Raw genomic sequence first — 23,895 nt, 5'->3', positions numbered from 1 at the left:
ACGTAAAATATAATACATTTATTTATTTTTATTTATTATAGATAAAAATAAAATAATGAACTAAAAAATCATAAAGGGAAACAATATGAAACACAAATATAAAAATGGAGAATCATATTAAAGAAAAAAAAAACAAAAATAAGAATAAAAATTGGAAAAGAAATTGAAAAAAGAATAAAAAGTAGATAGAGGAATAATAAAAATAAAAAATAAGGGGAAAAAACAAAACAAGACAAGAGAAAAATAAAGGTATGAGCTTTTAGAAAACTCCTACCCACCAAGGCAACTCGGATGCTAAGAGTGGTTTCGCTCTTGATCGGCCTAAATCCATCGCTAGCAGATATTGTTCTCTTTGGGCTTTTTCCTTTTGGGCTTCCCCTCAAGGCTTTAAAACATGTTTGCTAGGGGCGGGTTTCCACACCATTATAAATGGTTTTTCTCGTTTCGGGCTTCCCCTCAAGGCTTTAAAACATATGGTTGTTTGTTCTCCTCCCCAACCAATGTGGGACATCACAGTCCACCCCCCTTCGGGGTCTAGCGTCCTCGCTGGCACTCTTTCCTTCCTCCAATCGATGTGGGACCGCCTCCAAATTCACCCCTTTTGGGGCCAGCGTCCGGTGTCTGGCTCTGATATCATTTGTAATAACCCAGACCCACCGTTAGTGAATATTGTCCTCTTTGGGCTTTTCCCTCTCGGGCTTCCCCTCAAGGCTTTAAAACACGTCTGCTAGGGGAAGGTTTACACGCCCTTCTAAATGGTAGTTTGTTCTCCTCCCCAACCAATGTGGGATATCATAGTATCATTGATGTCTTTTTTTGTACTTCAAACGAGTGTTATTGTGACATTAAAAAAAAAAGAAAAAAAAGTTCGTTTTAGTCTCTTACTATAGGTTTTATAAGCCCACGAAGTCAAAACGCCCGTTATAATCAAGGTCAAGTTGCTACGAAGATACTGGGACTCAGCTTGGACTGTTATAAATGGTATCAAAGACGTGGGGCTTTCAAGGAAAATGGATGGTGAGATCCCACATCGGTTAAAGAGGGAACGAAACAATCGAGCTTGAAAACTTCTCCCTAGCGGACGCATTTAAAAACTGTGACACTGATAGTTATATGTAACGTGCCAAGCCAAACAGAGCGTATGAACTAATGCTTCTCTCTATAGGCTTTCTTACTTGAACGATGACCCAAAATCCTGGTTCCACCAATCGACTTCATGGCTGGTTTGACAATCTCGTCCCATGGCTGCTTTCGTTGACTCGATCGCCGTTCGTCCTTTTGCTTCAACTCTCTCTCTCAATCTCTCCCATTTGCGTTCCAAATCGTTCTTTTCTTCCAGGAATCATGTCTTCTTCTTCAATCACTCTGTTCTGCGCCGTAATTTCGATTCTGATCTCCATTTCCATCTCAGTCGCCGCTACAGAGTTCATCTTCAACACGAATTTCACTTCCACTAATACTCTGCTCTTCGGCAACGCCACCGTTGATTCATCTGTTCTTATTCTCACAAGGGATTCAACTTTCACCATCGGCCGTGCTCTATACCCTTCCAAAATCCCGATCCGTTTCTCCGATTCTTCTTTTTCCTTTGCAACTTCCTTCATCTTCTCCGTCACTCCACAGCCAAATCATCTCCCCGGCCATGGATTCGCCTTTCTCTTCACACCTTCTACTGGAATCAATGGCACGAGCTCGGCTCAGAATTTGGGGCTTTTCAATTTCACCACTAATGGTAACCCTAATAACCATGTCTTCGCTGTTGAGTTCGATTCCTTCCAAAATCAAGAGTTCAACGACTCGAATGATAACCATGTGGGTGTAGATTTGAATTCTCTTCAGTCTACTGCCTCATCTACAGCAGGGGTTTGGAATGAACATGGAGAATTCAAGGAGTTGAGGATCAACAATGGAGAAATTTATCAGGTTTGGATTGAATGCTTAAACTCTTTGGTTAATATTACAATGGCTGAATTGGGAATGAGAAAGCCTAGAAAACCATTGATATCTCTGTCTGTGAATTTCTCTGAATTGCTTTTGGATGAGATGTTTGTAGGATTTACAGCCTCCACAGGGCAATTAGTTCAAAGCCATAAGATATTATCATGGAGTTTTAGTACCTCTAATTTGTCAATTGGTGATGCTTTAGTAAGAACGAATTTGCCATCATTTGCTCCTCATAATGACTCTATTTTTAACTCAATAGCTTTCATTGTGGGGATAATTGTGGGTGGTTCTGGGCTTGTGATCATCTGTTGTATTGTGGTCTATGTTCTTGTAATTATCAAAAGAAGGGGAACAAAGAAACCAATGGATGATGATATTGAAGATTGGGAGTTGGAATATTGGCCTCATCGGTTTGCTTATGATGATGTTTATGCAGCAACTGATGGGTTCTCAGAGGCCAATGTTGTTGGCTTTGGGCGTAATGGAATGGTCTATAAAGGGGAATTAGGGAGATCAAAGGTTGCTGTGAAGAAAATCTCTGTTGAAACTGAGTGTGGAATGAGGGAGTTTATGGCTGAGATTTCGAGTCTCAGACGATTAAAACATAGAAATTTAGTGAAACTTTTAGGATGGTGTAAGAAAGAGAAGGGAAGCTTGATCTTAATGTATGAATTCATGGAAAATGGAAGTTTAGACAAGAAGTTGTTCGAGTGTGATGAGAATACGACGCTGAGTTGGGAGAAAAGGATGAAGGTTTTGAGCGATGTAGCGACGGGGCTGCTATATCTGCATCAAGGTTGGGATTACAAGGTTATACATAGTGACGTTAAAGCAAACAACGTGCTACTCGACAAGGACATGAACGCAAGGTTAGGAGACTTCGGGTTGGCTCGAATGCAACCCAACAAGAGAATGGTAGACAAAAAGCGAGTGGTGGGAACTGTTGGGTACTTGGCGCCGGAGGTGGTTCGAACAGGACGAGTATCGATGCAAGGCGACGTTTTCGGGTTCGGGGTGTTGGTTTTGGAGGTGGTTTGTGGGCGGAGAGCGATGGAAGAAGGGAAGCCATTGTTGGTAGATTGGGTGAGAGGAGTAATGGAGAGGAATGAGCTGGTAGTGGCTGTTGATGAGAGATTGAAAGTTGAAGAGGTTGGAGAAGAGATTGATGAAATGGAGAGAATGGTTTGTTTGGGATTATTATGTGCACATCCTGAGGCTGGTGCAAGGCCAACAATGCAACAAGTTATGAACATTTTGGGTGAGATAAACGGAGATAACTCAAATCATCGAACGTTTAAACAAATCAAAACATCTTCTTCTTCAACATCCTTCGTTGAATCAGACGTTTTAAAGAGTGGTCGCTAGCTGAACTTTGATTGTTTTAATACAGGGACGACGGATTCGGTCTTAGATTTCATTATGTAAATTCAGTGTCTATACTATGTTTAGATGATGTGATTATAGTTACCCGTTTATTTTGATTCATTTTTGTAAAAGAAGTACTTAGTGTGAAAGATTTGAATTAGAGGCTCGATATGGAGGAACCTCTTCTATGAGAATTGGAGTTAACCTTACTAGTATCTAGCCTTTGACGTGTTGTATATTCCAACCCATTTGCACGTGGTTTTCGAACTCCGACATACTAAGGTTGGTCTCCTCTCGATTGCTTCCTTCTTTCCCCGACAATGTTTAGCTCGGATATGTCAAGTTGGGGACTAGGGAACACTGATGTTTCTTTTACCTATCCTTTCGAGACGATTGGCTCGGAGGTAGGGACAATGGACCCGTGGTTTTTCGACTGGACCCCTGAGCATGATGGGATACCGATAGCAGGTACGTCTTACTCTTTGTTTGCCTCATCTTCATCTCAAACTTTATACTAACTTAAGCTTCGAAGTGGACGTGGTCAAGCACCATACCCGAACTTAGTCGGGTCGAGCTCAAGCATCACATCAGCGTCTCGCCAAGGTATGAAATTCGCACCAACACATGATATTGCACATACAAATTCTCTACACTCGCCCAAAGTTGGAGGCTCCTTTGCCATCCTTCATGCTTCGATTGGATATAATCTTTCATTTGCTTGGAAAAACATTACTTGGAGCATAAAGCTTTTGAGATGATGCATAATGTTCAAATTTGAGATGATCCTTGGATACCGAGAGAGGGGAATAGCACGCACGTTCAAGTTGATCTACGACATCATACTGTTCCCTGCCCCCTAAAGGAAGCAATATTTGAGATGAAGGTAACGTGAGGCTGGCTTCAAAGGTCAACTTTACAGCTAGAAGCACTTCAATGATATTATCCTGATCCCGACACACATAAACTTTAATGAAAGTGTACGTAGTCTAAGGAGCTTTGGAGGCATGTCTTCTCTTCTAATGTTTCTTTTGAATACAAGATATGAATGACTGGACAACGTTAGACCATCGTGACAAGAGTACAATCCAATACGCATAGAAAAGATCTTTCATATAATGCCTGAAAAGTTACCGATTCTCCGTAATCAATAAGTGCTTTCTTAGAAGTTAACCCTATGCAAGCTCGGGATAAATCCTTTCATGATTCTTAATAGCAACTCGCAGGATTTATAAATATCAACATTCTTCTAATAACATGTCCCGATGAATCTGACATTGAGATATTTTGAATCTACATGGAAAGCTACTTTAGCACATAAAGTGATCGAGCAACAAGTTGGGCTTTATGAATGACCTCGACAATCGAGCTAAAAAGTCTTCTTTTTCCAATTGATTTATGTTTACTTGTAGATATTTTCAAGATAATTCCTACTTTTTTTTTTCTCTTTTTCTAAAAAAATCATTTATTAAGATTCCTCATTTAAATAATTAAACCATAGTTAGCCCCTAACTCAACCTAGGGTTGGTGGGTGGGTTGCAACTATGAACCATGACAATTTGATTAATTAAAAAAAAAAAAGCTAATTATGATTAGGCCCCTCGAGATTCTCGAAGTAAAACAGCGGAAAGCACAAATATTTTATATACATTTCATTAAATATTTTCTTTTATTATAAAAAATGGATAAGATTTTTCATTTTCTTTTTTAAATAGGCTCGGCCTTATCATTATCTCTATTATAATTATATTATAAGGTATAAAACTTTATTTAAAAATAATTATTTAACATTAATTTTTAGAATTAATGAAGATCTTTTATATTTAATTTCTTATGATATTATTCCTAATAAAAAAAACATTATTATTATTATTATTATATGAATTATTCAATCACTCCATCCGTGGTCTTTTCCAATGGGCTTTCCACCGGTTTTGAACTAATTTTTATTATTTTAAAACATGATTGCAAAAATTTATTAAAAATTAAATATATATATATATATATATATATATATATATTAATGTTATATGATTATTTTTATTTTGGGTCCGAAAAATCCGTATCAATTTTTAAAAATGAATGAAACATGTTTCCTTAAATATAAATTAATTCCTACAAATTTCAATTTATTGGATAATATGTTGGGGTACATTTGTCTTGTAGCGGTTCCCCAATCAGGCCGAAGATTCGATGACGACCAACGAATATGTGCCACGTCAGCTTACTGAAAAATAAATAAATAAATAAGATGGAAAATATTTTTGTATTAAAAAAGCAAATTATGTTGCTAATAGTTCGAAAAATAATAGTATGGTCTTGGAATTGACAACTTTGACCCTCAACTTTAACACAATTAGATCAAAATAAATTCTAGATTTAAATAAAAATATATCTCTTTTAAATAAAATCAATAAATATGAATAAAAAAGAATGTCAATTTTTTAATATTTACCACTAAAAGATTGACACGTGTACTTTTTTTTTTTTTTTTGTGAACATTAATCTTCTATCTCATAAATAATAGGAAATTATGGTTCTTTCTTTTCCACTCACATTAACGTTTGTGGATAAGTCCACGTGTCGTCTATACTGCCAGCTGTCACAAACAAGTGCTGGAGATTGCTGAGTGTCGCCACGTTTCACTTGTGATTCAGACAACTCTTTTCCTGGCAGTTTCTAGTTCCCAATTATTTTTATGGAATTTATTAAAACGAGATAAGTTTTGGTTTTGGATATGAAAACGACAAAAAAATGGAACAAAACAAAAAAAAGTGCCGCTGTTGTTGGATGAGAGTCCCACGTCAAGAATGATATGAGTTTATAAAGGAATATTCTCTCCATTAGAGAATGATCATGAGTTTATAATGAAGGAATATTCTCTCCATTCGAGAATGATCCTGAATTTATAACGAAGGAATATTCTCCCTGTTAGTGTGAGGCTTTTGAGGAAGCCCAAAGCAAAGTCATGAAAGTTTGTGCTCAAAGTGGACAGTATCATATCATTTGTAACTATAATCCTCCACGGACATACCATTTGTAGCTATAATTCTGCACGGAGGAGATTTCGATACTGACGGAATTATATTTTTGGTCCCTGCCCAATTCCCCATATTGAAAATGAAAAAAAAATAAAAAAAAAATAAATAATGAACAATGAAAAATTCCCGCAAGTCATTCGATCTCCACGGGGACGAGGATGGGAAGGCTTCTCCCTGCCTACCCTACGCTGCGGACATCTAACACAGTGAAGAGGGCCTACCCTACCCTGTAGACATCTAACATAGTGAAGAGTGAAGAGTGAAGAACAGTGACGAGGACGGGAAGCTTTCTTCGTGCCTAGTCTACTTTACTCGGTGGACATCTAACATAGTGAAGAGTGAAGATAACATTACTTCAAATTAAAACACGTTCAATTTTAGAGTTTCTAAGATTAAGCCATTTTGTCTGGGTAACGGTTAGCAAATTCAATCTACAAATTTCCCTTCAAAAAGAAAATAGAATATTGAAGAATTATCGGAACTATTTTGTAATAATATTGGAGAAGAAGGATTAGTTGAGCTGACGTGGAATTAGCTGTCTAATCCACAATGAAGTGGACCCAGCATTTTCTTTCACGCGGCGGCTCGTTCATCCAGCTATGATGGTGGATCCCACCCCAATTTCCTCCTATAAATACCCTGCAATTTTCCTCCCGGACTTTTCATTCCGATTTCAGAACACTTAAATCTTAGCTTCTTCGTCCGCCTCTGCCTGGAGCGATGGTGAGAATTCCAGTAACTGTGCGAACTTCCGGTGAGAATGTCGACTTCACGTGCGCAACTGCGAGTTTTTCCGACGTCTTTTTTAGGTATTTGGAGGATGGAGAGACGTCGTCGGGAAATTCCTGCAACTCCGGCCACGGGAATGGTCACTCCGACGACGAGGAGGATGAAAATTCCTTCGACGTGAAAGAGAGTAAGGAGTTTTGGAAGTCGCAGGATGAAATTCTCAAGGTACTCATCGATTTGGATCTTGTGTAATTTCATCATAAACAGAGGAAGTTGATGGCGGTGAGTGATTTCTGTAAATTGATCGTTGATTTTGATTTTTCAGGCGACGTTACGACGGACGAGTTCGATTGAATCAAGAATCCGCCGCGAGACGGTGGAGATTGTTAGGGAAACGAATATAGAATCGACGATATGCGAGTGCGGTACTTCCGCGGCGGGAGGCTGCCGGAACTGCTGGCAGAGAGAGATCTGCAATCGGCTACGAATCGCCGGTTTCAATTGTGCGATGTGCAAATCGAAATGGAGAAGCTCATCGGACGTTCCGTCAGGTAAACACATCGACAATCGATCTGATTAATGAACCAAAAACGAAATCGTTTACGAAGAAACCCTAATTTTCCAGGCGAACATTCGTATTTAGAAGTATTGGAGAATTCGAGTTCAAGAAGAGGGGAAATTCGTGTGGTGATCGAACTCAATTTTAGGTCAGAGTTCGAGATGGCGAGAGCGAGCGAAGAATACAACAAATTAATCAGGCGATTACCGGAAGTGTTTGTGGGGAAATCGGAGAGATTATGGTCTCTGATTAAGATCCTGTGCGCGGCGGCGAAGAGGTGCACAACAGAGAAGAAGATGCATTTGGCGCCATGGAGGAAGCAGAAATACGTGCAATTGAAGTGGCAGGGACGGAGGGAGAGGGCGGCAGTGGCGGTGGCTCCGCCTCTGCCGGTGAATTTATCCGACCGGCCGGTGAAATCGAAGGCGTCGATGCTAACCTTTGATCTGCGGGAGAATTTGCCTGGCCTGCATTGTAAAGCAGTTGAAGTTGTTTGAAGCGATTTTGTTATTGGGTTTTGTTAAATGCTGTACAGTAATTTGTAAAAAATATTTTATTTCTTTTAAATATTCATTTTTATCTTCATATTTTTTTATCTAATTATTTAACTATTTCTTTTCTTCAAGTTCATCTGAAAATCAAAATATACCAATTTTAATTATTTTTATTAAAATATTAATGCTATATAAATTCTGGTTTTATTGGACTGGGCTTATATATTGTTTGGACTTGTTCTAAATAGGCCCAGTCTTTTTTTTTTCTCTCTCTCTCTCCACCCGTCTCACCCGTCTCTAGTGGAGCTGACTCTTACCCGGCAGATTAAATGAACATTTCTAATACTCCCTTCCTACCCGATGGTTATATGTAGTAAGCCGCCGTTGTTGTCTTTTGCTTACATTCTCATATAACACCAATTTCAACTTCTCAAATCTTGCTTTCAAAATTCTGTTTTCGAAATCTCTCTGCTCCGTTTTCTAAAACTTTCTTTTGAACTGGAACTTAAGGCTCGAGCATACGTCTGTAGACGACGCAAGAACGAATAGGTTTAACTAACTTGTTGTTGGGAAGTGAGTGCCGCACAATCACAAGTTCACTGCCATCAAAGTACAAGTCAAAATTAACGTTAAAAATATATAATAACAAAATAAAAAAAATTACAAATAATATATATATAATTTAATAATAATGGATTAGAAATTAGTGCAACCCAATCTCCTATTTTTAGATTGGATTACAACTTATTCACAGCACATATTATATTAATCACTAAAAATCTTATAAAATTCAAACATCAATATTTAGTCCAAACAAATTACTAACCTAGTTACCCTCTTCTTTTGAGATATTTAACCTAAGTTACTCTCGGGTTGGAGCAAAAAAAAAAAAAAAAAAAAAAAACCATAAATCAAATCAATTTTAAATTCAACCTAAACCAAACCGAAAAAAATCTAACCCAACCAATGTTTGGGTTAGACATTTTGAGTTGGCCACGTTATTGGATCATATGAATATCCGGTTTAACCCAACCTATATTTGGGTTAGTTATTTTGAGTTAGACAGGTTATTGAATCATATGAATACCCTTAACATTACTCAAGTCGAACTATCTGACTTTAACCTTCAATCATTAATGTAACATTGAAATCAACAATAAATGACCCCACAAAAATTATACACGTGTAAACACAAAACAATGTTTGCGGATATTAATTGTGTTCATACCAACCATTCTAGAAAGGACAACCTATGTAATTTCACATCTTTCATTCTCAAACTTTGCCTCGAGCTATTTTCATATTTAAATTTCAAATATAACATTTAATTTTTATTATTTTAATCTCAAATTTCATAGAAAATTTCGTAAAGTGACTCTACATTTGATTCGTCACGACCCCACCAGGGAGAATCTATGTTTACACGAATAGTATGGAAAGTAATTGGCCGTTGATACGACCAGACAGGAATTATATTCAGTGGCCATTCCTTCTTAGTATGGAAAGTAATTAGCCGTTGATACGATGATCAGACAAGAATTATATTCAGTGGTCATTCTTTCTAATGTTGTCTTTTATTTATTTATTTATTTATTTATTTATTTATTATTATTATTATTATTATTATTATTATTATTATGTAAGTGGTTGATATTTTAAAATATTAAAATTTGAACTCTTAAAAAATTATAAAATATTATTATTATTTTTGTAAATAGTTATATAAATAATTAACTCTTAAAAAAATTAAAAGAATTTTTATTATAGTTGAAAATAAAATATCTACCTAACTTTATATTTAATAATAAAAATAAAAATAAAAATAAAACTTTTAAATAATATATCTACCTAATATAATTTTTCCTTTTTAAGAAAAGATGTTCTTTTCTATTTATGGGTCTTAAATTTTTCAAAAAAGATGTTCTTTTGAAAAGATTGAACAAACTAAAAAACAATTAATTAGGTCATTTTTTAACAATTTCATTTTTCAATTTTTTTTTAATTTTAGAAAAATATTTATAATTTTTTTTTAATAAAAAAACCAATTATTTTGTTAAATATTATTTTTAAAATTTTCTGCGACCGTTAATTTCTTTTATAAATTCGTTTAAATCAAATAAACACGCAACACTCATTTTTCAGTGCTTTTTTACGAGTGCTTTTAAATCAAATAAACACACAACACTTTTTTTTAGTCCAACACTTTCGGCGTTTTTAAGAATATTACGAGTTTTCGTATCTTTTTCACTTTTCATCCAGACGGGTTGTCTCTTATTCCTTGCCTTATTCGGAGAGCTTGCTTCAGCTAAAAAGTAGGTAAGTTTTTGACTCTTCACTACCTCTCAGCAAAACATAACTCAAACTCTTATCATCTAACTTAGTTCTCCGAGCTACCTCCTTTTTTTGTCTCTGAATCAACTCGAGCTCACGATAAAGTTCTTCTTCCTTCCGCTGCAGCTCCAAAGCTAATCGTTGCTTAGCTTTTTTACTTTTTTTTTTTTTTTTTTTGAAGTACAGATTGAAAAATGAATCAGATTTTCGAATGCCAATTTGTTAATCTATTAATATCAATTACAAAAACAATGAATTACCGAGATTTGAATTCAAACCTCCCGACTTCAAAATGACTCGAACTCACTAATAAATTGTTTAAAAATTTTGTATCATAAAAAATTCGAGTTTGAAAAGCAATTTTATTCTAAAAAGAAGTCGAAACTCCATCTTAGAAAAATGTAAGGACTAGAAAAAAGGAAAAAGACAATTGATATCAGCCGCAATTGGAACAGTGAAAGAAGTAGGGTTTTGATTTGTTCACTTTTTCTAAAGATGTTTTTTTCCTCGATCATATTCTTTCCATCAATATTGATCTTAACGACCTTACGTAACTTTAATATACGTTCATATACTAAAATTTTAATGACAAAAATAAGACTTAAAAGTCGAGGGACGAAAACAACAATTTTATACACTGACCTTTTCGAGGTTAAAAAGAACGAGGAAAATATATATAAGAGACCGTTAAATAGTTAATAATAATGAAGATAATTTTATTATTTTACAAATTAAAATTTATTAATTTATAATTTTTTTTATTTCTAATTTATTTAGGAAAATAATAACATAAAATTGGTATAAATTAAAACAGGTAGGGCCCATCAAGAATTACAACGTTAAATAGCCTTTTACGTGGATTATCTTTTTGTTTTTCTTTCTTTTCAATGTTTACCTAGTGGACCATGGTCAAAAGCATAGTAAAATTACTGCGGGTTAAAATTACGAACCCACCGTAAAATTGCTTCTACGGCGGCGGTTAAAAATATCTCACTCTCTATTTCAGGTCTCTCCAATGCTGACGTAATCTTGCTGACGTCATCTAAAATGACGTCGTTTCACTACCTAACCAAATCTCTGTACCCACTTCGTATAATCGTATATAAATCCCACCTGAGTTCCAGCCATTTCTGTAACCTTCTTCTTCATCTTCTTCTTCTTCTTCATCGTCCTCTTCATCAAATGGATCGCCATTTCCAGTTCTCGACTTCGTCTTCCTCGGCTGCAAAGATCGAACGGCGAATCGTAGAGAAAAACAGAAGAAACCAGATGAAAACCCTCTGTTCTCAGCTCAATTCCCTTCTCCCAAATCAGGATTCCAAGGTCCTTTCTTATCTTCCTTCACATAAAACAGAGCAAAAACAGAGAAAAACAGAGCAAAAACAGAGCAAAAACAGAGAAAAACAGAGCAAAACAGAGCAAAACAGAGAAAAACAGAGCATCCTCTGTTCTTGAATGAATTTTACATGAAATTAACGAACACCCACGAACCAAAATCTTGATTTGTTGTGTAATTTTATGCAGGAGATTTCATTAGCATTGCCGGATCAAATCGATGAAGCTGTTAAGTACATAAAAGAGCTGGAGAAGAAAGTGAATTTAGCTAAGGAGAAGAAGGAAAAGCTAGAGGGGAAGAACAAGAGCTCCATGAATATCGAGTCTTCGTCGTCGTCGTCGGCTTCGCCTCAGCTCAAAATCCATCAATCTGGTCGAAGCTTGGAGATAATTTTAAGCAGTGGATTGGATAATCAGTATCTCTTCTCTGAAACCATTAGCATTCTTCAAGAAGAAGGCGTTGAAGTTGTGAATGCTAGCTTCTCTGTTTCTGGGAGCTCTGTTTTTCAAACATTCCATGCACAAGTAATATCAATTCTCAAGAACTGATATCATATTGATTATGGTGAGTTTGTTCTTGTTGTTAATGGGTTTTTGTGGTTTGATCATACAGCTCGAGGGCTCGATGATCGAATTCGAGGCAGCGAAGGTGACGGAGAGATTGAAGCGATTGGTTTACGGATCAAACAGCGACATGGAATTGCAGAAGGAGAAGCAATGGTGGGATGAATTCCCTTCTGATGATTTGGATTATTAATTCCAACAAAAACAGGTCAAGTTCATAAGAATACATTTAAAGACAACAAGCTGAAAAGAAAAAGGAGAATAAAGGAGTCTTCAGATTGTGTTGGTTCCAAATGTGTTGGAGTAAGGAACAAAGTCTATGATACTCCTAATTAAACTTACTTTTCTGCTTAATATAAATAGAAAATAAATGAGACGAGAAGATTTGAAATTTTCGCTCTCGAGTTTAATATAGAATACAAGGGTCGATGTTTTTATATTCTTGTTTATAAACATAGTACTTGTAGACACGATTTCTCCCTTGTAGACACGTGAAAACCTCTCCATAGTAGACACGTTTTAACAAGGGTGTGGAAGCCTCTCCCTAGTAGACACGTTCTACCACTTCCCCCTAGTAGACATGTTCTACTATACAAGGGTGTGGAAGCCTCTCCCTAGTAGACATGTTCTACTATACAAGGGTGTGGAAGCCTCTCCCTAGTAGACACGTTCTACCATACAAGGGTATGGAAGCCTCTCCCTAGTAGACACGTTCTACCATACAAGGGTATGGAAGCCTCTCCCTAGTAGACCTGTTCTGCCATATAAGGGTGTGGAAGCCTCTCCCTAGTAGACGCGTTCCACCATATAAGGGTGTGGAAGCCTCTCCCTAGTAGACGCGTTCCACCATATAAGGGTGTGGAAGCCTCTCCCTAGTAGACGCGTTCTACCATATAAGGGTGTGGAAGCCTCTCTCTAGTAGACACGTTCTTCCATATAAGGGTGTGGAAGCCTCTCTCTAGTAGACACGTTCTTCCATATAAGGGTGTGGAAGCCTCTCTCTAGTAGACACGTTCTACCATATCTCCCTAGTAGACACGTTCTACCATATCTCCCTAGTAGACACGTTCTACCATATCTCCCTAGTAGACACGTTCTACCATATCTCCCTAGTAGACACGTTCTACCATATCTCCCTAGTAGACACGTTCTACCATATAAGGGTGTGGAAGCCTCCCACTAGTAGACACGTTCTACCATATAAGGGTGTGGAAGCCTCCCACTAGCAGACACGCCCTACCAAGGGTGTGAAAGCCTCCCCTAGTAGACACGCCCTACCAAGGGTGTGAAAGCCTCCCCTAGTAGACACGCCCTACCAAGGGTGTGAAAGCCTCTCCCTATTAGACATGTTATCATATAAGTGTGTGAAAGTCTCACTATTAGACATGTTATCATATAAGTGTGTGAAAGTCTCACTATTAGACATGTTATCATATAAGTGTGTGAAAGTCTCACTATTAGACATGTTATCATATAAGCGTGTGAAAATCTATCCATAATAGACATGTTATCATATAAGTGTGTGAAAGTCTCTCCCTATTAGACATGTTGTGTGAAATTCTCTCCCTAATAGACATGTTATCATATATAAGTGTGTGAAAGCCTCTCCCTAGTAGACATGTTATCATATATAAATGTGTGAAAGCCTCTCCCTAGTAGACATGTTATCATATATAAATGTGTGAAAGCCTCTCCCTAGTAGACATGTTATCATATATAAATGTGTGAAAGCCTCTCCCTAGTAGACACGTTACAAGTGTGTAAAAGCCTACACATTACCAAAAAGGGTGTGAGAGCTTCTCCCTAGTAGACACATTACCATATAAGTGAGTGATAGCCTACGCCTTACCATATAAGGGTTTAGGGTACAAGATTTACATATAAGGGTGTGAAAGTCTCTCCTAGATATATTACCATATAAATGTGTGAAAGCCTACCGTTACCACATAAGGGGTTTAGGGTTTACCACATAAGGGGTTTAGGGTTTACCACATAAGAGTTTAGGGTTTACTATAAGGATGTGAAAGCCTCTCCCTAGTAGATACATTTTCATGCAAGTATGTGAAAGCCTACACACTACCATTTAAGGGTTAGGGTTTAACATATAAAGGTGTGAAAACCTCTCTTTAATAAACACATTACCGTATATGTGTGTGAAAGCCTACAAGTTACCATACAAGAGTTTAGGGGTGGGGAGCTTAAATGACTTCGTCCACCCTCGTTTCACTTAAAACATATAAAGGTGTAAAAGCCTCTGCGACATTCTAATTATTCTTTAAAGCATTTAAATGATTCATTAATCCTTGAATCTTAATTACCTAACTTTACCTTGAATCCTTGAATCTTAATTATTCTTAAACCTTATCTTTACTTTAATGGAATCATCAAATCCGTTTGTAAGAAAACAATATTATATTTCTGTATGATAACAATCCCTTGGCAATCTTAGGGTTTTAAATTGAATAAGCTCTAACTTTTTCTTGCTGGTACGATATAGAACTTCAGATTGAAACTCGTTTCAAACAAAAAACAGATCAAAAACACAGAATCATGAAGAAATTCACGAATCAAGAAACAGAACATCAAGAACAAAGAAGAAGTTGTTTTAGAGAAGATTGTCAGAAACATTAGGGAAAAAAGGAGATGAATCAGAAAGAACGTAGCGATATAGAGAATGTTTGAAATCATGGACAATCATTCATCTATTTTCCTTCATCATTTTCATCGCAAATAACAAAACGAAACGAAAAGATTACAGAGATTGGAGAGCTTCAGAGATAGAGAATCAGAGGAACCAATTTTGAAATCCAGAGAAATTGAAACGGTTGATGGAGGGAATGGTGAAGAAAAGCGGAAGAGGTTTCTTATATAGGGATGGGGATGTGAAAACCCTAGTTTTCTCTTTTGTTCCTTGGTGTTGGTGTTTGGTTGCAGGATTAACACTATTCCTCACGCGATTTAGAAACTATATTTTTAGAAATTTACAATTTATTTGTAAAAATTATTATTATTTTCCTAATTAATTTGTAACTCTAGGCTTTCACTCTGAGACTTCCCCTACTCTTCCCCTACTCTGAGACTTCCCCTCAAGGCTTCAAAACTCCAGGGGAAGGTTTCCACACACTTATAAATGATCAATGTAGGACATCACAATCCATCCCCTTTGGGATCGCCCCCAAATCCACTCCTTTGGAGCCAAGCGTCTTTACTGGCACACTGCCTCGTGTTTGACTCTGATACCATTTGTAATGGGCTAAATCCACCACAACAGTATATTGTCTTTTTTGAGCTTTCCCTTTTTTATTACCATAACAGGATATTGTCCTATCCTCTTCCGGCTTTCCCTCTTGAGTTTATAAATGTGGTTTGTTTTCCAGATTCCAATTCTTTAAGATAATTTTTAGAAGACAAAAATAATAAAAATATTTTTAAAAATTTTAATTTTTATTTTTAAAATACTTGTAAGGTTTCAAAAAATATCTTTGAATTTTAAAAAATTTAATTAATACCTTCAATTATTTTTTGAAGAAGGTCGGAAAGATATAAAAGTTGTATTAATACCATTTATCTTTATTAAAAAAAAGTTGATTTTTTTTATTATTAATATATAGACGAAAATTAGATTATCTTTAAATTTTTAATGTCACTCTTAATTATTTCTCTACAAAAAAAAAATATACTTATTAATTAATAACTTAAATTTCATGTGGGAAGAAACCCGATGGTGCCGAGAATCGAGGAATGACAAAGTACTCCTTTCTTTACGGGACGCATGGAGTAGCGTATTTCGAAAGAGGGGCCAAGATTCCAATTTCGGACCTTTTGAAATCAGACCCACACTAACATCAGGTAAATAAAATATTCTTGTTTTTTTTTTACAGTAGGTTAGAGTTGGGTTCGATTGTAACCTTCTTTTTGGGTTGGTCAGGTTGACCCAACTAAAAAATGTCACGTAAACTAAACAACATAATTTTGAGGGGTTGGATTCAGTGGTTTGAATTAGTAGGGTTATCGAGTCATATGAATAGGATAGGTTAATTACGATTATAATTTTTTTTTATTTGAGTAACGTACATATTTCATTTGATAATTATAATTTTCTATTAAAAGAAAAATACGAAGGGTTGGTAGGGATCAAACCAAACGTGAGGCTTAGAATCGGTTTAAAATGTGCCCTTTGCTTCTGCTCATACCCTATTAAGACACTCTGCATTCACCACTTTATTCTTCCTCTCCCATTTCTCTACACTGTCTCGTCCATGGCGGCCGCTACATATTTTGCTCCCTCTATCTCAGCCTCCGCTTCTAAAACCCTAAAACAAGCTGCTTCTCTGAAACCTATTTCTCCGTCCAGCTTGGGGTTCTCGTCTTCCTTTTCTTCCTTGGGATCCAATGCTCTCAAGGCTTTTGGAATGAGTGGTTCTAACGCTTCCGGCTCCGCTCTTGGTGCTCGTATGGTCTCCGTTCCTGCGATCAAGCCCTTACCTACGCTTGATTTTGATACATCTGTCTTCAAGAAGGAGAAAGTTAATCTCGCTGGCCATGAGGAGGTTTGTTGCTCGATTTTTGGGTTTTGGATTTGGGGGAAGTGAGTTTTGAGCTGTGGAAGGGGAATGAGTTGTTTTGTGTTATTGTTCTTAAGATTTGTATGTGTGTTCTATCTGGAATCATCTGATTTGGTGGTTTTTTGTGGAGTGTTTCATTTCTTGATGAAATGTTATTTGTTTTGTTTGAAATTGGAATTTGATTGTTCTGTTTCTTGTTTCTTGCGTTATGCTTGCAGTATATAGTGAAGGGTGGTAGAGATCTTTTTCCCCTGCTGCCGGAAGCGTTCAAGGGGATCAAGCAAATTGGTGTCATTGGTTGGGGTTCCCAGGTAATGATGATATCTCATGCTCTGCAATCTTCTATTTGTCATGTTTTGTTTCCTTCAGAACGCACAATTTGGAGCTTCTTTGTTGATGTTAATAGAAGAAATTGGTGTGATATTTTATGATATCAATGAATGTAGAGTGTATATATGGCTCTGATTCATTAAATCTTTTGTAGAAAAGCTCTGTTTCATAATCTACAAGGAACTTCCTTTCTTTTGAGGAAAGAAATTTCTCTAACTCTTTTATCAATCCTTGCATTTGTTCGATCAGGCACCTGCACAAGCTCAGAATTTAAGAGATTCGCTTGCTGAAGCCAAGTCTGATATTGTAGTTAAGGTGATTTTTTTCTGTGTGTACATTTTTTTTCTGTTTGTTGTGTATTATTGGTTAATGAACAATATAAACGTAGAATTTTTTTATGTTGATTGATTTTTGATGATACAGATTGGCCTGAGGAAGGGTTCCCGTTCGTTTGCGGAAGCTCGAGCAGTTGGTTTCTCTGAGGAGAATGGGACTTTGGGTGATATATATGAAACTATTTCGGAAAGTGACCTTGTTATGCTGCTGATTTCTGATTCTGCACAGGTCTGTAGGTCTAATTATCTCAACTTTGTTGCTGCTGGTACTATATTAGACTAAAGTTGAAGTCTGGGGCCTGAGTTCCCATTAAGAGCTTGTGTTTGGAGAGGGGAACGAAGCATTCCTTATAAGGGTGTGGAAACCTCTCCCTAGTTGCGTTTTGAAAACCTTGAGGGGAAACCCGGAAGGGAAAGCCCAAAGAGGACAATATCTACTAGCGGTGGACTTAGACTATTACAAATGGTATTAGAGCCCGACGCCGCGGTGTGCCAGAGGTGGATTGTGAGATCCCATATCAGCTGGAGAGGGGAACGAAGCATTCTTTGTAAGAGTGTGGAAACCTCTCCCTTTTAGAACGAAGCATTCTTTGTAAGAGTGTGGAAACCTCTCCCTTTTAAACGCCTTTAAAAATTGAGGGAAAGCCCAAAAAAGAGAACAATATCTGTTAGCGGTGGGCTTGGGTCGTTACAGATGAGGTCTAAGGATTATCTACCAATTCCTTGCTTTGAAACATTTGTGTTCAGAATTATGAATTTCTGAATATTGTTTTACTTTACAGGCTGATAACTATGAGAAAATATTCTCCTACATGAAACCAAACAGCATTCTTGGACTTTCCCATGGATTTCTTCTTGGCCATTTGCAATCATTGGGGCTTGATTTCCCTAAGAATATTAGCGTGATTGCTGTTTGTCCAAAGGGGATGGGTCCATCTGTGAGGAGGCTTTATGTTCAAGGAAAAGAGGTTAATGGTGCAGGAATTAACTCTAGTTTTGCAGTTCACCAGGTAATCTCGCATTCTCCGCTTTGAGGCGGATTTTGATTGATGTACTTGGCTGCTAAATTACATACACTTTACAGGATGTTGATGGTAGAGCCACAGATGTTGCATTGGGTTGGTCTGTTGCTCTTGGCTCTCCATTCACATTTGCTACCACTCTGGAGCAAGAATACAGGAGTGACATCTTTGGCGAGCGAGGTAAACTTTTCACTCTACTTGTTGCAATTCAAATATGCACATGGTGTAAATGTTCCTCTCTTTTTGTGAGATCCCACATCGGTTGGGGAACGAAACATTCTTTATAAGGGTGTAGAAAACTCTCCCTAGCAGACACGTTTTAATAACCTCAAGGGGAAGCCTAAAGAGGACAATATGTGCTAACAATGAGCTTGGGCTGTTACAAATGGTATCAGAGCCAGACACTGGGCGATGTGCCAATGAGGAAGCTAAGCCCCGAAGGGGGGCGGGGTGGATACGAGGCGGTATGCCAGCGTCCGATGCTGGGTCCCGAAGGGGGTGGATTATGAGATCCCACGGAGAACGAAACATTCTTTGTAAGGGTGTGGAAACCTCTCCCTAGCCGACACGTCTTAAAAACTTGGGGCTGTTACACTTTTTCATCACTCTAGCTTTTTCCTTCCTCCTTTTCAATTCAAGAGGTGTTGTAAATTGGGTCCTTCCCTTTTAAAAAAATTTCACGACATCAATTCAATATATATGTATATGCTTACACAATCTGCATACCCAACTTCCTCTGCTGTGGTTGATAGGCATTCTACTTGGGGCTGTTCATGGAGTTGTGGAATCCTTGTTCAGAAGGTATACTGAAAATGGAATGGCTGAAGACCTGGCTTATAAGAACACGGTCGAAAGCATAACGGGGATTATATCAAGGACCATTTCCACCAAGGTTGTATCTACTGCTGACTGCATTAATCTTTCAGTAACTTTCCATGCATTCATTTGCTTCATATTAATGGCTGTTTGGTTTCCTTCAATATAGGGAATGTTGGCAGTATACAATTCCTTCTCTCCTGATGAGAAAAAGGAATTTGAGAGAGCATATAGCGCATCATATTACCCCTGTATGGATATTCTCTACGAATGTTATGAAGATGTTGCTAGTGGAAGTGAAATCCGCAGTGTCGTGCTTGCTGGCCGACGATTTTACGTAAGTTGGCACTTATTTTTCCCCTTTACAGCTTATATTTTGGTGAAACCACTAGTTTGCAGTTAAAACGAGCTATATCCCAGTGATTTTTATTGTTCTAGCTGGATAATTCTTTTGATGCTAGTTATATGTGAGATCCCACCTCGATTAGAGAGGGGAACGGGTGCCAGCGAACATGCTGGGTCTCTAAGGGGATGGACTGTGAGATCTCATATAGGTTGGGGAGGAGAATGAAGTATTCTTTACAAGGGTGTGGAGACCTTTCCTTAGTAGATACGTTTTCCTTTATTCTTTACAAGCTTTACAAGGGTGTTGGAGACCTAGACTTGCTCTTATAAAAAAAAAAAAAAAAAAAAAGTTTTGAAACCTTGAGGGGGAAGCCCGAAAGTGAAAGTTTTGAAACCTTGAGGGGAAGCCCGAAAGTGAAAGTTTTGAAACCTTGAGGGGGAAGCCCGAAAGTGAAAGTTTTGAAACCTTGAGGGGGAAGCCCGAAAGTGAAAGTTTTGAAACCTTGAGGGGGAAGCCCGAAAGTGAAAGTTTTGAAACCTTGAGGGGGAAGCCCGAAAGTGAAAGTTTTAAAACCTTGAGGGGGAAGCCCGAAAGTGAAAGTTTTAAAACCTTGAGGGAAGCCCGAAAGTGAAAGTTTTAAAACTTTGAGGGAAGCCCGAAAGTAAAAGTCCAAACAGACAATATCCGCTAGTGGTGGGCTTGGGCCATTACATTATACTTCATATCTTGATCTGCTCTTTATTAATATTATGACTTTCATATTACAGGAAAAGGAGGGTCTCCCAGCTTTTCCAATGGGGAACATTGACCAGACCCGGATGTGGAAAGTCGGTGAACGTGTCCGAAAATCGCGTCCTGCTGGTGACCTCGGCCCGCTATATCCTTTCACTGCTGGTGTATATGTGGCATTGATGATGGCACAGGTATGGGCTTACCCTGTCTAATGACAACTTGCTGACTCTTGAACCTTAGAAATCTATTCCAATGATACGGGAAGTCGGTCGTTATGAAAACGACAAAGTTGTTACCTGTTATGTCGACGACTTGCTAACTCTTAAACCTTAAATTTACTCGAGCTGTCTCCCTGCTTCATAATAAAATTCTATTTTCAGATCGAGATTTTGAGGAAAAAGGGCCACTCTTACTCTGAGATCATCAACGAAAGTGTGATCGAATCAGTGGACTCTTTGAACCCGTTCATGCATGCTCGTGGTGTTGCGTTTATGGTCGACAACTGTTCTACAACAGCACGACTGGGATCCCGAAAATGGGCTCCACGCTTCGACTACATTCTCACCCAACAAGCCCTGGTTGCCATTGACAATGGTTCAGCCATCAACCAAGACCTCATCAGCAACTTCCTGTCTGACCCAGTTCATGGAGCAATTGAAACATGCGCCCAGTTGAGACCCACTGTCGACATTTCTGTTCCAGAAGACGCCGATTTCGTTCGCCCAGAACTACGTCAATCGAGCAACTAGAATATGCCAACATCGGGCCATTGAACCAAGTTATAAATCGTGCTCGATAAAGGACGGCTGTATGTACCTACGGATATGTACTGCTATTCTGATTTTCTTCAAGGTCTGGCCTAGTTTTATATCATGCTAAGTTAGTTGAGTGGTAGTAATAAGTTATGCAGTTCTCCCCAAACGAGTGAGCGCTCACTCGTATGATGGGGCGAGTAATTAGTCTGTGTTTGTTTTGTTTATGTTGCTATGTAGACTTGCGTATCGGAATTATCAGCTACTTTTTTTGGCGTCGAATATTATCTTCCATATCCTTGCCTGTGCATTCATCCCTAAAGTTATCACTGATCGTGCTCAACTTCCATACTCGAACCCGAACCCAAACCCATGTCACCATCGACCAGCTCTTGTTCAGACAAATGTCAGTTTTCTAGCTTGGAATATCCTATCATGGATGCCATGAAAATGAATGGGCACAACTCTTAACATGGAACACTCTTGGCCCATGATGAATCCATTTCGGAGTGGCTTTTTCACATGACGTCTAATACAACTTTCTTCGTTGAGGTTTGTTGAAAGGTGAAATTTTGCTCGATTAGGTTTTTGCTGATGTATCATGCAATCGTGTGAGATTCCACATTAAACGTTAGGCCTCGAAAGGAAGTAGATTGTGAGATCTCACATTAAATGCTGGGCCTCGAAAGGGGGTAGATTGTGAGATCCCACATTAAACAGATTGTGAGATCTCACATTAAATGCTGGGCCTCGAAAGGGGGTAGATTGTGAGATCCCACATTAAACGCTGGGCCTCGAAAGGGGGTAGATTGTGAGATCCCACGTTAAACGCGGGGCCTTGAAAGGGGGTGGATTTTGAGATCTCACATCTGTTGGAGAGGAGAAAACCTTTCCCCGGTAGCTCTTTGATAGACAAGTTTTAAAAACTTTGAGGAGAAAAAATTCAAAGAGGTCAATGTTTGCTTGAGCTGTTACAAGTCATCTCGAGGCAGCATGCATGGTACAGGGGTACGTGTTATTTGTAGGGAACACGTCTTTCCAATTACAAATGTATGATTGTCAGACCCTCTCCTACCTTCATTGAAAGTTCCAAGTGTCACGACCATCACCAGACCCTCTCCTACCTTCATTGAAAGTTCCAAGTGTCACGACCATCACCGGTAACTTGAATCTCCTATCTCCCTTAAAAGCTCTTAGTGCTACGACCGTCACTGTTAAATTGTATCGCAAATGTACATTCTTATCTTCTTTATAGACTAGACAAATCCATCATTTTTTGTATTTGATATTCCAAGAATAACGAAAACACCTCCAGCTCTTCCGCCATTTGAGTCTTTTGACAACAAATCTCTTCTTTATTCTATAATCTTTTTTTATTAGGGTTAATCAAGATTTTGAGCATTGGATCCCATATTAACCGTTTAAATACTCTTACAAAAATTATATAATAAGGTAGGCAAACCATATATTATATCATCATATCAATATTAATGTATACATTAAAAAAACAATTTATTTTTATTCTTTTTATAAATATTGACAATAGTGATGCTCACGTTGGTGCTTAGCACTTAGCATTATCTTTCCATTCTCGACATTTAAATTAAAAACTTTATTATATAAATAGTAATTATATATTAAGAGGTGACGCACTGGAATATGCTATTGTAAATTATATAAATATATTGTATGAAGGAAGAATGAATGATATGCATATATAGAATTATTAAATAAATAGGATTTTTTTTTAATTGGCCCACAGCTTTATTTAATTAAAAAAAAAAAGCCTCAGATTTGAGGCATAAAGGGCTAATAAAAAAATTAAATAAAGGCACTGTCTGTCTTCTTAAGTAGCACAACTTTTTGGTCAAGAGTATAGATATATTAACCCACTGGTAGCAGATATTATCCACTTTGGCCCGTTACGTATCGTTGTCAGTCTCGCGGTTTTAAAACACGTCTACTAAGAAGAAGTTTTCACACCCTTATAACGAATGCGTCATTCCTCTCTCCAATCAACGTGGGATTTCACAATTCACCCTCATTGGAAACCTAGCATTCTTACTGATACACCGCCAGTGTCTGGCTCTGATACTATTTGTAACAACTCAAGCCCACCGCCAATAGATAGTGTCTGCTCTGACCCATTACGTGTCGTCATTAGCCTCACAATTTTAAGACACGTCTACTAAAGAGAGGTTTCCACACCCTTATAAAGAGGGTTTCGTTCCACACTAGAATCGATGTGAGATCTCACAGCATGCCTTAACCAATAGATATGTGTCCGGATTTGCAAGACATTAGCATTTAAGACCGTAATGACCTTTTCTACCCCTATTTGTGTTCCTAAAGATAAAGACACTATAATTATTTGCCCATTTAAATAGGGAAAAACAACCCATCACTTACCTTTGACCAATGGAATGCCCTTTGAAATTCCTAGGTTTGTCTTGTCTAGATCAAAATGGATAAAAAAAAAACATATATATACATATATATATATATATATATATATATATATATATATATTAATGTATTTATTAACCAATTAAATTATATTTTAATTACTGTGGGTATTTTTATATATAGTATAATTAAAATTAATATAAGGGATATTGGTGTGGTTTTCCGGTTCTTG

General features: G+C 37.5%; 3 protein-coding genes, 1 non-coding gene and 1 pseudogene across 5 annotated transcripts; 4 read left to right on the top strand and 1 right to left on the bottom strand.

Annotated features, from left to right (window-relative positions):
• Positions 1-1,183: 1,183 nt before the first annotated feature.
• Positions 1,184-4,376, top strand: LOC111794047 (putative L-type lectin-domain containing receptor kinase VII.2 pseudogene; annotated as a pseudogene). Its single transcript, XR_015420527.1, has 2 exons — positions 1,184-3,777; positions 3,842-4,376. The product of XR_015420527.1 is annotated as a putative L-type lectin-domain containing receptor kinase VII.2 pseudogene (transcript).
• Positions 4,377-7,018: 2,642 nt separating this feature from the next.
• LOC111793544 (uncharacterized) lies at positions 7,019-8,220 on the top strand. The gene is made up of 3 exons (XM_023675472.2): positions 7,019-7,301; positions 7,402-7,627; positions 7,702-8,220. The coding sequence occupies exons 1-3, from the start codon at positions 7,068-7,070 to the stop codon at positions 8,130-8,132; spliced, it is 891 nt and encodes a 296-aa protein (XP_023531240.1). The 5' UTR covers positions 7,019-7,067; the 3' UTR covers positions 8,133-8,220.
• A 3,186-nt stretch (positions 8,221-11,406) lies between these two features.
• LOC111793858 (transcription factor bHLH162) lies at positions 11,407-12,798 on the top strand. Its single transcript, XM_023675921.2, has 3 exons — positions 11,407-11,783; positions 11,985-12,320; positions 12,409-12,798. Exons 1-3 carry the CDS (start codon positions 11,508-11,510, stop codon positions 12,550-12,552), a joined length of 756 nt encoding a protein of 251 aa, XP_023531689.1. The 5' UTR covers positions 11,407-11,507; the 3' UTR covers positions 12,553-12,798.
• A 2,202-nt stretch (positions 12,799-15,000) lies between these two features.
• On the bottom strand, positions 15,001-15,086 carry LOC111794117 (small nucleolar RNA R32/R81/Z41). Its single transcript, XR_002815012.1, has one exon. It is a non-coding gene; the product is annotated as a small nucleolar RNA R32/R81/Z41 (small nucleolar RNA).
• Positions 15,087-16,552: 1,466 nt separating this feature from the next.
• On the top strand, positions 16,553-21,539 carry LOC111793256 (ketol-acid reductoisomerase, chloroplastic). The gene is made up of 10 exons (XM_023675054.2): positions 16,553-16,909; positions 17,143-17,235; positions 17,504-17,569; positions 17,678-17,818; positions 18,372-18,599; positions 18,674-18,791; positions 19,364-19,503; positions 19,597-19,764; positions 20,541-20,696; positions 20,886-21,539. Exons 1-10 carry the CDS (start codon positions 16,619-16,621, stop codon positions 21,252-21,254), a joined length of 1,770 nt encoding a protein of 589 aa, XP_023530822.1. The 5' UTR covers positions 16,553-16,618; the 3' UTR covers positions 21,255-21,539.
• Positions 21,540-23,895: the final 2,356 nt, after the last annotated feature.

Source organism: Cucurbita pepo, chromosome 4 (genome assembly GCF_057944985.1).
Source record: "Cucurbita pepo subsp. pepo isolate OVF chromosome 4, ASM5794498v1, whole genome shotgun sequence".
NCBI classification, from domain to species: Eukaryota; Viridiplantae; Streptophyta; class Magnoliopsida; order Cucurbitales; family Cucurbitaceae; genus Cucurbita; species Cucurbita pepo.
This window is presented reverse-complemented; position numbering and strand designations above follow the sequence as displayed.

What these genes read in the sequence shown, in the direction of transcription:
- LOC111793256 (XM_023675054.2), top strand. Translation starts at nt 16,619, where the DNA reads ATGGCGGCCGCTACATATTTTGCTCCCTCTATCTCAGCCTCCGCTTCT. An exon ending in TGATTTCTGATTCTGCACAG is followed by an intron (nt 17,819 to 18,371) that starts GTCTGTAGGTCT and finishes TTTACTTTACAG; the next exon opens with GCTGATAACTATGAGAAAAT. An exon ending in CTAGTTTTGCAGTTCACCAG is followed by an intron (nt 18,600 to 18,673) that starts GTAATCTCGCAT and finishes TACACTTTACAG; the next exon opens with GATGTTGATGGTAGAGCCAC.
- LOC111793858 (XM_023675921.2), top strand. Translation starts at nt 11,508, where the DNA reads ATGACGTCGTTTCACTACCTAACCAAATCTCTGTACCCACTTCGTATA. An exon ending in TCCCAAATCAGGATTCCAAG is followed by an intron (nt 11,784 to 11,984) that starts GTCCTTTCTTAT and finishes AATTTTATGCAG; the next exon opens with GAGATTTCATTAGCATTGCC. An exon ending in TTCAAACATTCCATGCACAA is followed by an intron (nt 12,321 to 12,408) that starts GTAATATCAATT and finishes TTGATCATACAG; the next exon opens with CTCGAGGGCTCGATGATCGA.
- LOC111793544 (XM_023675472.2), top strand. Translation starts at nt 7,068, where the DNA reads ATGGTGAGAATTCCAGTAACTGTGCGAACTTCCGGTGAGAATGTCGAC. An exon ending in CGCAGGATGAAATTCTCAAG is followed by an intron (nt 7,302 to 7,401) that starts GTACTCATCGAT and finishes TTGATTTTTCAG; the next exon opens with GCGACGTTACGACGGACGAG. An exon ending in CTCATCGGACGTTCCGTCAG is followed by an intron (nt 7,628 to 7,701) that starts GTAAACACATCG and finishes CTAATTTTCCAG; the next exon opens with GCGAACATTCGTATTTAGAA.